General features: G+C 45.0%; 1 protein-coding gene across 1 annotated transcript in view; it reads right to left on the bottom strand.

The window, feature by feature from the left end:
* The window catches only part of ANKFN1 (ankyrin repeat and fibronectin type III domain containing 1), a 170880-nt gene that overhangs the window by 80276 nt on the left and 73976 nt on the right, over nt 1-16628 (bottom strand). The window contains exon 7 of the mRNA XM_084832329.1: nt 7355-7462. Within this exon, the coding sequence (XP_084688455.1) occupies nt 7355-7462 (108 nt within the window). The remainder of the gene's footprint in view (nt 1-7354; nt 7463-16628) is intronic.

The raw sequence follows: 16628 nt of genomic DNA, 5'->3' as shown, positions 1-16628 counted from the left end.
CCAACAATGTGATGTGGCTGCAAAAAAGGCCAATGCTCTTTTGGGCTGCATTCATAGAAGCATCGCTTCCAAATCCCGGGAAGTACTAGTTCCCCTCTACGCAGCACTGGTTAGGCCTCATCTGGAGTACTGTGTCCAGTTCTGGGCACCACACTTTAAGAAGGATGCAGACAAACTGGAGAGGGTTCAGAGGAGGGCAACAAAGATGATCAGGGGACTGGAAACAAAGCCCTATGAAGAGAGACTGAAAGAACTGGGCATGTTTAGCCTTGAGAAGAGAAGACTGAGGGGAGATATGATAGCACTCTTCAAGTACTTGAAAGGTTGTCACAGAGAAGAAGGCCAGGATCTCTTCTTGATCATCCCAGAGTGCAGGACACGGAATAATGGGCTCAAGTTACAAGAAGCCAGATTCCGGCTGAACATCAGGAAAAACTTCCTGACTATCAGAGCAATACGACAATGGAACCAATTACCTGGGGAGGTGGTGGGCTCTCCCACACTGGAGGCCTTCAAGACGAGGCTGGACAGCCATTTGTCAGGGATGCTCTGACTTGGATTCCTGCATTGAGTAGGGGGTTGGACTCGATGGCCTTGTAGGCCCCTTCCAACCCTACTATTCTATGATTCTATGATTCTCCCGGAATCCTGGCCGGCTGGGTTCGCTCCGCGGGAATTCCGTGGAGCCGCTGGCTGGCTCTGCCAGCAGCCGGACATCTGGCCGCTGGCTAGCAGGGACGCAAATGGCGGTGGCCGTAGCCACCGCCATTTGCATCCCTGTATTCAGCCGTGATAGACTACGTAAAGACTTACGTAGCCTATCTTGTCTGGGTTAAAAAACACACACAACGCGTACGCAAATGGTGGCGGCTATGGCCGCTGCCATTTGCGTTCCTTATTTTTGGCCATCTTAGTCTACGTAAATATTTACATAGACTAAGATGGTGAAACTAAGGGGGAACGCAAATAGCGTAGCGGACACTATTTGTGTTCCCCTTTATTTTCACCGTCTTAGTCTACATAAATATTTACGTAGACTAAGACGGCAAAAATAAGGGGGAACACAAACAGTGTCCGTTACGCTATTTGCGTTCCCCCTTAGTTTTGCCGTCTTAGTCTATGTAAATATTTACGTAGACTAAGACAACCAAAAATAGGGAATGCAAATGGTGGCGGCAGCCGTTCGGAAGACCAGCCGCTGCTGCTGCCACCGAAGCCGCTGCTGGAGCCGCCGCCATCTGGAACATCCGCCCCAGGTAAGTCTCGTCCCGGGGGGGATCTGCGGGGGGGGGGGGCGGGAGGGGCAGGCCATTCCGCCACGGAGTTTGGGGGGCCGAATGCACTGGCATTCGGCCTCACCAAGATCCGTGGCGGAATTCTCTGACATCCCTATTCAAAAGTTCATTGCAAACAAGCTCCCAGCAGTAACAGTGGAAAAGTAGGGAGAGACAAAAAATAATGAGCGGACTGTGGAAAGAAAGGTGGCAGTCTCCCCTCTACTTTAAAAGACTGGTGCCTTCATGCTACACTCCCTATTGGTCTGCTAAGGGAATGAGTCCTAAGGTCTCCTTCTAACTGCAAGGCTATTGAGCTCAGAAGGAAGAAGCAAGTTTGTTTTAAGGTAGGTGATGGCACTGGAGCAACTCTAAAGATCTGGGGCACAGCTTAGAAGATCTGGGGCAAATGCCCAGATGTGCCCTTCATAATGACGCCCATGCTGAGAAGCCTTTTGATGTATGAAGTCTGCAAGAGAGAAGCCAAAGCCATCTCTTTTTTTAATTAGCACCTTCCTAGTCTATCTTCTAGCCCAAACACTGACAGGAGAGTCTTCTTGGCTATTTGCCAGTCATGGCATTGGTTAAAACTTGTTTACCTGGATGCCTACCCCCACCCCCGCTTGCTAATGACCATAAGATGAACTACAATCTCTGCATTCCTTTGTTACCACCTCCTCCAACTAGCCAAAGATGCTGTGTGTGTGTGGGGAATCTACCCAGGTGACCCCTATGCTGCTGAAATTTTTCTCTCTCTCTCCCAGTGTTTAGTGCAGGTTAGTTTGATATTTTTGACGTTTGTCTTTATTGTTCAAAGGACCTTTCTGTTTTTCCCCTTGTTCCCTTATTTCATCCTTTTAATAACATGATTCTTTCTTTCAGTTTGGTCTGAGGTTTGAGAGTGGTTTTTCTGACAAATCCTAGAGATACTTCTCTTTCCACCAACCTAAGCCACAAATGCCCGGGTGTGCCTCTGATAACAGTGCCTGTGCTGTGAAGCCTTTTGATGTATTAAGTCTGCCAGAGATAGTCAGATCCATCTCCTTTTTAATTTGTCTAAATTTGTCTAAGGGAGATAAGAGGAAAGCTAGCTTGCCCAAGGTGACAGAATGATTCTAGCAGGTTGTTACTTCTCCCAGGCAGAGAATTGCCTCTGGATTTCTTCCCTGGCTAGAGCTTGAAGGAAAAGGTGAGGTAGTAGCAGAATTCTACTAATCACGTGGATGCTTACACAATTCTCCTGCTTCATAAAGTGACTTCATCACAGGGGCCGTCACAAAATATAATGGGGCCGGGGCCCTCTGCCCCTGCTGTAATTTGAGCACTAACAAACAGTTGGCATTGGGAGGGATTCTACCCACAGGGGGTCCCCAAAATGTTTCTTGGGCTTGTGGACTCCTTCTCCCTTTTCTTTTGCAAGTGCGAGATGGAGGTGGGAAGATTTCATTCCACTTGTAACTAACCATAGTTTCCTGTTTGTCTGAACTATGGTTAGTGAGAACAAGTCAGGATCAAACTGCGGTTTCCTCTGAACCTGGCCTAAGAGTGAAGTGTGCCTCTAATTTTAATCCAGGGAGAAAAAAAAAGTGACCCAGGTGTCAAAAGTTTGAGAAACAGGTATATTCCAGTGTTCTTTCAATAGAATGTGTAGTAATGTTCCAGTACACTGAACCAATCATAAGAATGTTGATGCCCTTGTACAGAAGCTGATATGGAATATATATTATTATTACATCTGCAGCTGCAGTGTGAGAGTATCTGATCTCCACTGGCTCCTGTTCCTGGCATCACCATTCACATGATTAACTCAGCATGGGACAGCACAGCTAAGAGCTAGCTCGTGGCTGGGTAAGGCCTACCCAGAAAAGGTGAGAACAGGGCCCTGCATCTGTCCTTGCTCGCTTTGCCTCTGTTCCAATCTTGCCTTGAAATAGGCTGCCATCCAAAGTGAGAACCTGTGCACTTTGCCAAATGAGGTAAGAGAGCCAGTTCTGGAGCTCATAGATGAAATTACTATTCAAACATTTTTAAGGATTAGTTTTGGACTTAGCCATTCCGTATTTTACTGGACAGGTGCCACTGAAAGAAAAGAAAGGGTAAGTATTACAATGAAAAGTTTTGATTTTCCCTCCTACTTTAGATCATCACAGCAATATGTTTAGCTACAAATAATTTATTGGAGATGAATGATTGTAGAAGGGTGGGGGTGGGGAGAAACTCCCAAGATCTTAGACCCATAAGCAATCAGTAATTGTAGCAACTCGGTTACGCTAGTTATGAAGACAAATGGATGACTGTGTTGCTGGTAATCATCCATTCCCCCCCCCCCTCGCAAGAAGATTAAATATAGGAAAGCAAAGCTCTTTCCCCAAGGATGCCATCATGCGAACAACAAATCCATTTGCAGACCCTCCTAAACACATTGTGCATACCAGTGTTATCAAGGTTTTCTTTGCAGCATTTCTGCATTTCTGTTTACAGCACCATCTTATAGGGCCAACCTTATAACAGTTTTATTATGCCAACTTAACTGCTATGACCTCCACCCCAGAGTCCTGGGAAGTGGAGTTTGGTGATGGCTCTGTTAGGGACTCCCCCACCGAAGTACAGTTCCCAGAATTCCCTGGGGAGAGGAAATGACTCTGTTAAAGCAGTTTAAGTAGTCTGTGGTTTAGATATGCCCAGAGCCAGCTTCTGGTTTTTGAGACTCCTTGGGCAAGATACCCTCTATGGGCCTTCTCCCTCAGTGACCTTCTTACCAACATTGTCCCTAACTGCTATTGCTCAACCTCCTCCTCTTCCTCGTCATCGCTACCACTTGCTTGCTTGACAGGCAGAGAGCCAGTGAGCCATGGCGTCTCCTGCCCCTTCTTCCCACCAACACCATGGTCTGGGCCAGAGTGAGAGGCAGGTGAACCAGCATGTTGGAGTGCTGAAGAGGAGGGGCAAGTCAAAGGGGCTCTTATCAGTGGGCCTCTGCTGCGCAAGGCAGAGTGGCAAATGGAGTCCCCACCCCTACCACAAGTCGGGGCCAAACGAAATGTTCTCCTAGTCAGGCATAGCAAAGCTACGCATGATTGGCTTACTTACTTTAGTCTAACCGCATGTGGACCTGATTCAGTTCAGGACCATGATGATGATGGAAGGGGGAATTAAGCTTTCCCTCTCTCATTTTCAGCCTGAAATTTCACCAACTGCAGGAGGGTGGTTAAAAAAAAGTCTCCATTGGAATCCAGTTTGGCCCTCAAGATGCATAGTACTTAAGGCCGGCCAAGTTATTTTGGTACCTGAGGCAGAAAATCCCACAAGCACTGCTCCCCCTTCCTGGTAATAAGAAAATACAGTAACAAATAACTGCCCTTTCATAACACTGAAATCACCTGCCTGAGTTACCTGCTTCATTCTGCCTATTGATAGGGATGGCCCTGATAGAGGATGTGCAAATCACTCACCCAACAACCATCACTGCTTTTTTTGTAACATGGGGGACACCCAGTTTCAAGCTGGAATTTTACTCCAGGAAACAGACTTTATGCTTGCATAATAAACCCAGATATACTCACTACAAGGAGCTCATGTATCCTTGTGATAGAGGACAGAGACACAGCATGAAGAGAGTCAAGGAAGAATAGTTTGCAGTACACTAGGGACGGGTGAGAATTTAGTTTCTGTTCAATTTTGATAATTTACAAAAAATTGCAAATTTCTTCCTATTCAGAATGGAAAGAACCTGAGATGTTAAAAAAAAATGATGTGGAAGAAAGTGAAACGGACACATTCAGCCATCCCTACCTTCTGGGGTAGTTCAGGGCCTACATGTTAGTTTAAAGATGTAGCTAGCAGCTACATCTTTCCTACTTACCCAGTTATCTCAGTTTTGATTATCCTATTTTGGATCAGGACCCTTGTATGGGGAAAGGGGGCCTTAACACCCCCCCCCCCGTGATCCCATTCTGGACCGGGTCCCCCATGCCTATACTTTTCATTGCCCCAAAGTGATTAGTTTGTTTTAATGGATCACTATTTGGCAATAATCATTACAGACCCCTCCCCCCATTCAGACTGGATCCAGACCAGAGCATGGGGTAAAGGGTTAAGCCCCCCCCCCTCCATGTTTGGGTCCCAGTCTGGCCCCATGCTTCAGCATAACAAAGAAAGAAACGTGTATTTTTGGGCTCAGCGTCTCATGAAAACAGATGCTAGTGAAGCAAGAGTAATATCTGCCACTACACTTTCAAAATGCACTATAAACCAGAATGCTTACACAGCCCCTAATTAGAGGCGGGGGGAGGGAACACGTATTTTCATGCAACATCTCAAATCCTTTTCAAAGGGCATTTTCCCATTGTGTGTATGTTGCTATAGTTACAAGAGGAGCATGCAGACCTTTGATAGTCATAATTGTTGCACACAAAAGAATCAAGGCTTCCTCCTGCAGAATCTGCCAAGGAATTCATCTTGCTCTTACTGTACTTCAGTGGACTTAAATCATTTTGATTCAGCCTGGGATGATGATGGGTGAAATAGCAGGGGGAACAATCAAAACTGCTTAACAGTTTGATTCCTCCTCTGCTTTAAAAAAGAAAAGAAAAAAAAAGCCCAAGTTGCTTTGCCACAAAGCCATAATTTCAACAAGAGATCATATTTTCTGGATTTTTTAAATTAAAAAATCACATTTCAGCAGTTCATAGTGAACAAGGCCTTTTAAAAAGCTTTTAAAAATCTCTCAAGCTGCTGCCCTGGTTTTCATGCTATCAAAGACACAGTCTGTCTTCCACGAAAGAAGAGCAAAGAACCTGCCAAGCTTTAAACTCTTTCTACGTTTTGGGTAGAGGGGAACCTGTTTCGTTTAAAATGCCGCAGTTTTGCTTCTTTCACACTTGTTCACCTCTTTTTCATTACTAGTTGGAACTGCCTCATAGAGAATTTAAAGCACCTTCCTCTTGTCACCAGCCAAGTTTTTCTAATTCAATTCAAATGACGTAATGTATAATACTAGATGTTCAGCCATGGCCAGCAAGAGTAGTGGGTGGAGTTAGACCCAGAGAAGTCCCATAAAGTACCTGATGAGAAGCCCAACATTGATCCCTGTACCATCTTTCCTGCTAGCGCATGCATGTGAGCTGTGATGTTCCATGGACACTAACAAGCAGGAATCTTTGAAGCCATGTACAGTTATAGATTTCATACTCTTGAGTAGGGTTGAATGGATTTTATTATATCCGTTCTGTCTGTGCTTTGTGGATTGTCAGGCGTCTTTCGTTCTGTCATCCATTCATTGAGAGAATCAGATTTTTTAAGGGATATAGAAGACTTTCATTCCACTTGTGCTAATGTACATTAGTTCAAGTGCGGATTTGCACAAATCCGCCCACCCCCACTCCCACCCCAAGTAAAAAAAAAACATTCTGCAAGTCCATGGAATCCACACAACTCAGAAAAAGCCAGTCTGCTGAGAAATTCACAGGTCGGATTCACAGAAATCCAAACTCGTTTAAATCCATTGCAGATTTCTTCAACATCCCTACTCATGAGAGATGGAGCTGAAAGATAAAGCCTTTGACCCAGAGGCCTCCTCCTTGAATCTCAGTGGTTGCATGAGGCTGGCTGTGGGCAAGTGGTAAGGAAAAGCATTTTGTACATGCCCAAGGGCACTGTCTTCAATTCCCTCATGCTGTAGGGGTACAATATGGAACGACTGAAAGCCTCATTTCTCAGGGCCCACAGAAACATGACACCAGCTTCAACCTAATTTATTATCGATATCTCCAAATAAGCCTTTAAACATTTTATTTGTTGTTTTGCTTACTGGACTGGGGAGAGGGAGGGAGAGAGAGAGAGGGAGGGAGGGAGGGAGAGAGGAGGGCTTCCACAAAAGCTTGTGTTCAAATATTTGCCATGTTGCCAATTTGGAGAGGCAAGAGCAAGATAGTCTGCTAAAGTGATTCCAGATGGGCCAATATTAATATCTTTCCTTTCCTGATGAATGAGAAGGTATGGCCCAGATAGAAGGCTGCTAAAATTACAGGCGCCACTGGGGCTTCGCCTGATGCCCTACCACGTGGATACTTTATCCTTACCTCGGCAACTGTAACTCGGACGAGACGCTCTAACCTGCTGCAGCAAACGTTCCAGTGCTTCAATCTGTCCCCTGTGCCTAGGCTCTCTGCCGTCGTAGTCTTTCCAGTCTGGTGAACAAAAGAAATAAACAGAATGAAAATGCTGCAGAGGAAAGAAAGAGAGTCACACTGAAGGTTTCTTTGCTCCCAGGTCTCTTTTTTTAAAAAACAACAGCAAAAGTCTGTTTATATAAGCTTTAGGATATATTCTACCATACTTTTGTTTAGGCTTGCAGCATAATGGTAAACAAAAGTGAGCAAAAGAAATGAATAGCTGTGAACAAAAGAAACGAACAGAATGAAAATGTTACAGAGGAAAAAGAGCCACACTCAGGGTTTCTTTGATCCGGTGTCTCTTGCCTGCAGAGAAAATTGGCCAATACCTGTTTTTAAGGTTTTCCTTGATTGGGACTCTGTGAACATCCATTTCCCCTGCAAATGGCTACTGCTGTTACTTTGCTATCCTTTTACGGGGTGTTTTTTAAAAACCCACTCTGTCATAAGAACATAAGAACGTAAGAAGAGCTGTGCTGGATCAGACCAAGGGTCCACCTAGTCCAGCATTCCGTTCACACAGTGGCCAACCAGCTGTCGACCAGGAACCCACAAGCAGGGCATGAGCACAACAGCACCTCCCACCCATGTTCCCCAGCAACTGGTGCAAACAGGCTCACTGTCTCTGGTACTGGAGATAGCACATAGCCATCAAGACTAGTAGCCACTGATATCCTTTTCCTCCAGGAATTTGTCTAGCCCCCTTTTAAAGCCACCCAAACTGGTGGCCATCACTACTTCCTGTGGCAGCGAATTCCATAGTTTAACTCTGCGCTGTCTATATAAGCATTACGGTATACTGCATGATAATTTGTTTTTCTTTGCAGCATAATGGTAAAGAGCGCGAGCTGAGAATACAGTAGTCCCTTCTTCAATTATCTACTTAGCCATGAACTTGCTGAGTTGCCTTAGGTAAGCCATTCTATCTCTGCCTGACCCCCACATCTGTAAATGGAGATAATAAAGCCTGCTTAGCTTAGAAGCTTGTTATTACTGAGATCATATTAATGGAAAATGTGGGGAAAGCACTATATAAATACTGAAGGGGGGGGGGGACAGGGACACAATCTACTGGCCAAATTATCCAGACAGGAACTAGAGATGAGCAGAGCCACTCAATTCCATACCAGCGATGTAATGGTGAACTGGATTTCTGCATTCCACCGCAACAACTCAGTTGACTTCCGACGAGCAACCTGTGTGAGACAGTTTACTACGTGAAACCACGGGTGGCCATGGTGTGGCAATAACAGGGAGAGGAAGCCTTCCTGCCCTTACCCTGCATGGCCAGGAAGTGGCGGTAGATGTGCCACATTCAGCACCATACAAGTCCAGAATTGCTGTGTGGATGGTCATTGCAGTGGGATGGTCATCAGGTTGCTGATATCGCCAGGGGTAACTCTCACTTCAGGTAGCAGGCGCTTGCTGCAGGCTGCAGCAGTCCTCCACTGCCACCTCCCAGCACTGAATGTTAAGGGCGGGAAGGCCCTCCTTTCTCCCTTGCCATAGCATGGCTACTGGCCAGTGCCGTTCTTGACTCTGATCACCTCCGGAACAGCCACTCATAGCTTGAAATGAAGCCTGGAATAGCCTCCAGGCCTCACTGTATGATCTTGCAGTAGTAATTTAATACGCTCCTTTCCAATTTATATTCCCACCACATGCTTTAAAAAGCCTCAGTGTGTGTGTGTGTGTGTGTGTGTGTGTGTGTGAGAGAGAGAGAGAGAGAGAGAGAGAGAGAGAGAGAGAACTATCTCACATCATCTGCGCACTTTGCTATGGTCGGGTTACATCCAGTGGTAATTCCAATGGTAAATGTAGTTTCAGTTATTGGATGAGTTTCAGTTATTGAGGCCTGAGGATGCGGACAAGGTGCTTTTGGCCAAGTCCGATCGACCACTTGTGTGCTTGACCCTTGCCCTTCATGGCTTATTAAATCAAACAATAGGGGATGTCCGGCTGGGTCCAGAAGGTTGTAAATTCCTCCTTGAGAGAGGGAGTGGTGCCTGCCGCTTTAAAAGAGGCGGTAATTAGACCACTCCTGAAAAAGCCTAACCCGGATGATGTTAACAATTATAGGCCAGTGGCCAACATCCCCTTCCTGGGCAAGGTGCTTGAGCGGGTGGTTGTAGGACAGCTCCGGCACTGTTGAATGAAATGGATTATCTAGATCCATTTCAATCGGGCTTCAGGCCTGGTTTTGGAACAGAAACTTCCTGTGGGATGACCTCTGCCGGGAGAGGGACAGGGGGAGTGTGACCCTGTTGATTCTCCTGGACCTCTCAGCGGCTTTCGATACCATCGACCATGGTATCCTTCTGGATAGGTTGTCTGGGTTGGGAGTTGGAGGCACTGCACTACAGTGGTTCTGCTCCTACTTGGATGGCCGATTCCAGAAGGTGGTGCTGGGGGATTATTGCTCTGAGCCGTGGCAATTGTGCCATGGGGTTCCACAGGGCTCTACTGTATCCCCCATGTTGTTTAACATCTACATGAAACCGCTGGGGGAGGTTATCCAGAGGTGTGGGGTTAGGTGCCATCAATATGCGGATGACACCCAGCTCTACCTCTCTTTCTCATCAAACCCAGGTGAGGCAGTGGCTGTTCTGAATCAGGGCCTGGGCACGGTAATGGACTGGATGAGGGCCAATAAACTGAAACTTAATCCAGACAAGACGGAGGTACTGTTAGTGGGTGGCTCATCTGCCTGGCTAGGTGATACTCCACCTGTTCTGGAGGGGGTTGCACTCCCCCTAAAGGATCACGTTCGTAGTTTGGGGGTGCTCTTGGATCCAGAACTGTCACTTGAGGCACAGGTGAACTCAGTGGCACGGAGCACTTTTTATCAGCTTAGGCTGGTATACCAACCTTATCTGGACAGAGATAGCCTAGCTACAGTTATCCATGCTCTGATAACTTCTTGTCTGGACTACTGCAATGCGTTATACGTGGGGCTGCCTTTGAAAACGGTCCGGAAACTTCAGCAGGTCCAAAATAGGGCAGCAAGATTGTTAACAGGGACTGGCCAGCAAGCTCATATTATGCCAGTACTTTTTCAGCTGCACTGGCTGCCAGTCCATTTCCGGGCCCGATTCAAAGTGCTGGTATTAACATTTAAAGCCCTTAACGGCTTAGGGCCAGGTTATCTGAAGGATCGCCTCCTCCCATATGTGCCTGCCCTGACCTTAAGATCTTCCTCAGCGGCCCTTCTCCATGAGCCCCTGCCAAAGGAAGTGAGGCGGGTGGCTACTAGGAGGAGGGCTTTTTCTGCTGTGGCACCCTGGCTGTGGAATGAGCTCCCTAGTGAGGTTCACCTGGCACCTACATTGTATTCCTTTCGGCGCCAGGTGAAGACCTTGTTATTTTCCCAGGCATTTTAGCATTTTAGCATTTTAGCTTTCTAGACTTTTAGCTTGCTGTTTTGAATCTGTATTTTAAATTCCTGCACTGCTGCTAGGTTTTATTGTGGTTGTATTGTTATATTGTGGTTTTAATGTTCTATATATTTTAAATTGTTTTATTGTGTGCCATTTGGTTTTAATTTTTGTGAACCGCCCAGAGAGCTTCAGCTGTTGGGCGGTACAGAAATGAAATAAGTAAGTAAGTAAGTAAAATAAAATAGGAGAAAGAGACCCCAGTTAAGGTAGGTCATTTGTCTCATTCCCCATGTATCCCAAACTTCTGAGGATGGGGCTTCAGCTTATTAAAAAATGTCAGCCCTGTACCAAGTTCGCTTCTCCCTTCCTGTACTGTGGAGTCTAATTCAGGGGTAGTCCTGGATTTAGTGGTAGATTTCTGGGTGATTTGCAATAGATCGGCAAAGATTTCTGACTCTCAATGATCTAACAATAACAGCAATAAAATGGCAGACACACATCCGAATTGTACTGCTGAAATGAGACACACTTGGGATAACCAGAAGTGGATTTTTTTGGTGGAAAGACTGCGAGCTCCATTCAGTTCTGGTATTCAAGACAATTGGGGACAGAATTCTTGAATTCTGTTTGTCTTTTCCACCAGGCTCTGTCTGGTGGATCTCAGGATTCTAGTATAAACAAAGTAGATCCTGCAAGCCTGAAGTCTGCCCACCTTGGGTCTAATGAACCTCAGGTTTTGATATCATTACAGCTTGCGTTTCTCTGCTCTGCCAGCAGCTGCCAACTATGTGGACCAGGAGTGGTGAAACACACAGTGGGCTGGTTCACACGTCATGATAAGTCATCCTGAAAATAAGCTATGGTGGGTTGGTTGTTCACTCACTAACCCACATTACTCCCTACAGACGATCAGGTGCTCTGCAGCCTCTTTGTCCTCCCACCTGCTCCTGGCATGTATCCCATGGGCCTTTGTGGCACAACCTCAGCAGCCTACTCCACTACTCCACACGCATTAATGGAGTAGAGTTTATATTGGAGATTTTTTCACCTTTGGGGAGATTTCCACATATTTAATGTGTGTGTTTTTTCACTTTCAGGGAGATTTGTGCAATTTTTAAAAAACTTTTGGGGAGATTTGTGCAAATTTGTTAAAGTGCAGTAGCTAGCAAATGTGTATAACTCTCCCCAAAAGTTAAAAAGAAAAAGAGAGTTAAATTGCACAAATCTCCCTGCAGGTGAATAATAATATTAATAATAATAACAACAACAATAACAACAATAATAATGTAAAATATGCTCAGATCTCCTGAAGGTGGAAAAAAAAAAGGTGGTGTTGCTGTTTAGGGAGGTGACGAAGTGGAGGAGTAAATTGACTAGTGCCATTTCGAGACATAATAAAGAGGGGATATTGTTAGCGAGATGATGAGGAGCGACCAGGATTCTCATGGTTCTTGCCAAGCAGCTCTGTAGCCCTTTCTGACAAGCCACACACCATCCATCATGCCAAGTTCACACATCACAACAAGCCCCTCTGAAAACAAGCCTCCCTGAACAACCCAACAACAAGGGTTCTTAGGCTGGCTTGTGTGGTTAACAAACCATGGTGAGGAAACTGTGCTGAGTTTGAATGTCATGACAAACCACCCTGAAACAAACAAGTCTGACAACCCACCATGGGTTGTCGTGTTGTGCAAACCAGATCAGTGTCGGTGTGATGGTGTCAAAGCATGAGCTGAACTCTGTAATGGAGGAAGGAGCTCAGCACCTGCTCCTAATATTGTCTCAGCCCCGTATGCCTCATAATGTGCAGTTCTGAACCAATTCATCAAACAACAGAAACACCAGGAGATACATCACTACAATATTGCTTTCTTGTTCACTTGCTTTTTTAGTACACTGCTTCGGATGTATCTCTTCTCTTGCTGATCACCAGAGAAGAGAGGACAGCTGGAAAAATAACACATTAACCTGACAGTCTGCAAACTTAAAGTGCCCCTTTGAGGATCAGTAATGAGTAAATCCTAACATTGGAATTGTAAATATAATCCTTACATGAGCATCCTTGGGGTCTGGTATCTCAGGGATGACAAGAGTAGTTTGTTTCATTTATCACTCATATTTCACCCAGTAGGTGGCATAAACAGGATTATCCCAGGGCCACTGGCAGCCACAGAGGGGTGGGTAATGGGGTGGGGAGTCCCCCCCCCCATGAGCCACAATCCTAATTCCCAGCATTCATTTTTTTTTTTAAGCAAGTCTCGTTCTAGCCCTTGTAAATCCCGAGATATGAGCCAAAATAAGTTAACCTGCTTCTGCCTTTTCGTGTTTTGGGCCAATAAATTAAGTCATAGCAATTACGGATACCCCTACTAGGAACTTGCTGGTCCATTGTTAAGCCTGTGTGTGTCTTTGTGTGTGTGGTCTTTGGTGGGAAGCGATTGCTGCCCCATAAAAATCAGTTCAGAAATCCAGGATATTAGTAAAGCTGTGACTGGGCAGTAGCAAGTCTACCCAAAAACAAAAGATAGCAGCAAAGATAGGAATTCATGACCTTTCCAACTCAGGGCTTATTTTAAAAATTGACACCCCCCAGTTATTTTATCGCTGTGAGCCACCTTGGGAGGGCTTCTGCTCTGAAAGGTGGCCACGAATTTTTAATAAATAAATAAATAAAGCGCAATACATTTCTCCATAGTGGTGACTGTCATCAGGTGACCTGTGCACCTACTCAGTCTGCTGTCTGGGCATTAACTATTGACAAGCAAATTCAAGGACCCTGCTGTTCCTTCTGATGGTTCTTTATCTTAAATCCAGACTTGAGCTAGGCAGCTTTACATATACAGGTCACCTTTAAATAGAGGACTGTCCCCTGACAGCCCTTTAAACGTGTCCTCTGTAAAGGAGGACGCATGGCCATCTCTAGACCAGTCTGGTTATCTAGTCTTCTGGTGTGGTGTTCTTTTTAAGGGAAATGCAGTGGTTGGGGAGCTGTGCAAAGCAGTAGCAGTGTAATTTGTGATGGACTAGAGGGGGTAGTGATATATGTATATGTGTATATAGTTTTATAAGAGCCTGCAAGCATTAGTTTCTCCTTCATGCTGAAGGCCTGGGTGGAGCCTTTACCTCTCTCTCTCTTCGTGCAGGCGTTAGAGCTGAGGCAGTGTGCCATGCAGCATCTTAGATGTTAGTGTTTTCTCATGTATTATAGACATAAAGAACCTTCTTGTGAAAGTACCTGCATTTCTTGTGTGCTGCCTGGAGAGCAGGGCCTAGGGGTGGGCTGAGGGTTGAGTAGGCAAGCTTACTCAGAGTCTGTGACAGGGCTGAAGGGAGCCAGGGAAGTAACTAAAGGTCTCACCTGCAGGTGGAAAAATGCTGTCTCCATAGAGTGTTCACCAGTGTTTCCAAGATGGAAGAAATCATTCTAGAACATGGGGACCCCTTTTCTGACAAGCCCTGTGATGTTGTCAATGTTAGGATAAGGGCAGTGATGCATGAAAATATCCAGTATGAGAGACAGTGTAACAGCCAGCATAGAACAGAAAAGCCCAGAACGGCCTCTTTATGAAAAAATAAAAATATGCCAGACACAGTGCGATGTGTTGGAGAAACTTAAGAATTTTATTTAAGAACTGAAATTCTTCCAATATTATACTTTTATTTAGGGATGTACAGATTTTGTTAAATGTGTTCCATCTGTGTTTCACGGATTGTCAGGCGTCTTTCATTCCATCATCCGCTTATTAATGGAAGCAGATTTTTTATAAGAGAATTGTTTTGTTCCCTCCCCCCCCCAAAAAAAAAAACGGGCAGTGAGTCCACCGAGTCTACATGACTCAGAAGAAGCCGGTCCACTGTGGAATACGCAGGTCAGATCCATAGAAATCTGAACTCATCTGAATCTATCACAGATTTCTCTGACATCCTTACTTTTATTAACACCTTAATACCCAGAAGCCATCTGGAACAGAATGGAATACTCTAGAATAGCAACTTCTAAGCCAGCCCAAACTACCAAATTCCCTAGTCACACATGACTAGATGGGAGTGATGCATTAAGCCATATAACTTCTACAGAAACCAAATTCTGTATTCTGGCAAAATGGCCCAGAATGCCAGTTTCAAAGGGAACCAAACCAACCAAATTCACCAGTCACACCTGACTTGACAGCTACCACCCAATACGTGAATTATAAATGATTTTATTATTGTTTTTATTATTGTTTTTATTATTGTTTTTATCATTGTTCTAAGGTGTTTCCCAGTTTTAAATTTTGTTGTCCACCACATTGTGAGGGTTTATTTACCTTTTTCAATAAATAACAATACATAAAAAAATTAACTATACCTCCACAAAGCCTTCCCTGCCCTGCCCTCCCCCCAATTTTCACTCATCATGGAGAGAAATTTGGTCAGATTTACGATACTTATCTTGACCTTTAGGCTGCAGTAAGTTCGGCTGTTATTTTTCACACTACTTTTAATGTAAAAGAATAAAGTTAATAACCCACCACAGCTCTGTAAATAAAAGCGTGCTGCCGGCATATTTGCCTATTGACAGACTCATCCGAAAGCCAGGCAGATTGGCTTTGTTTAGCTGGCGCAGGGTATGTAAATGTATCCAGAGCTACCAACTGGCTGGCCGCTTGCAAACGGAGCACGCGGTGTTAGTTTACATTGTGAGCTGACGAGCCAATATTCCATTGGAAGGGTTTGACACTCCATGAAAATAAAGCAGCCCTTTCCCCAGTCCTCTTCCATTTGCTACCAAGGGACTCAAGAGCCATGGCTATTCAGTCTTTTCAGATATCACCCATTCTGAGCTATGTAAAACATGACGTTGGTCCAGAACTGTACCAGGATGAAGTCGTATCTAATTATAAGCATTGGAAGGCTATGAAAAAACTGAGAGGTTCAGGAAGAAAAGCTAGCTCTTTCGAATCATAGTTGGATTAAAATACTGGATGAAAAGAGAAAATGTTTCTGTGGGTATAAGATCCGAAGCATGGGCTATGCTTTCAATGAGGAAATGAGAAATAGTTATATACCCTTAGGTAACGGAGAGAGCAATCCTGTGGTCCCTGGGCGAGTGTCCCAGGGACCACACCTATGCTTGGGAAGTGCTGAAGTGGAGGATGAAATTGACAAGTTCTTTAACAGGTACAGAATATGGCTCTGCTGGGCTAAAGGAAGTAGGGTGTGGAGGGGATGAAACTGACAGGCCTATTTGAAGAGGGGAATTAAGCCTCTGTCGAGCTACATAGCAGACAGGCGGACTTGCAATTGTGCACACTTGTACAAGATCGCCAATCAATTTTTTTTAAAAAAAACTAAGACACCACTTGTGCAAATTTCAAGATCATAAAATGTTAAAAATGGCACAAATTACAATAATTTGTAATTTGCACAAATGACGGAACCTGAAAAAAATTGCACAAAATATTTCTGGAATCAGAAAAAAACCACACCCCACGCTACTCTCCACCACTGCTTACTGGAATGGACATGCTGCAAAATCCCACTGGGCTTAAGTGGAACAGAATTCCCAGCATTGCAGATTCCTAGAGATGGACTTCTTCCCCCGAACATTCTGATTTTTGGAATGTTTTGCTGGCTCTGGAAGGTTTCATATGCAGAGATGCCTCCAGCATCATCATGAAATGATCACCTTGGGTCAGGAAAGGAGGTATTTGCACACATATGGTGCAGTCTACAACATGAACGAAGCCACTGGTGACCCCTCCAGAGATTCTGCCACAGCTCTACCATAGTTGGAGCTGCAAATCCTCCACCAAATCCCACTC

Source organism: Heloderma suspectum, chromosome 2, assembly GCF_057233095.1.
Source record: "Heloderma suspectum isolate Gila_16-S chromosome 2, 16-S_ref, whole genome shotgun sequence".
Classification (NCBI taxonomy): domain Eukaryota; kingdom Metazoa; phylum Chordata; class Lepidosauria; order Squamata; family Helodermatidae; genus Heloderma; species Heloderma suspectum.
The sequence above is the reverse complement of the archived record's forward strand: the minus strand, read 5'-3'. Positions and strand labels throughout refer to the sequence as shown.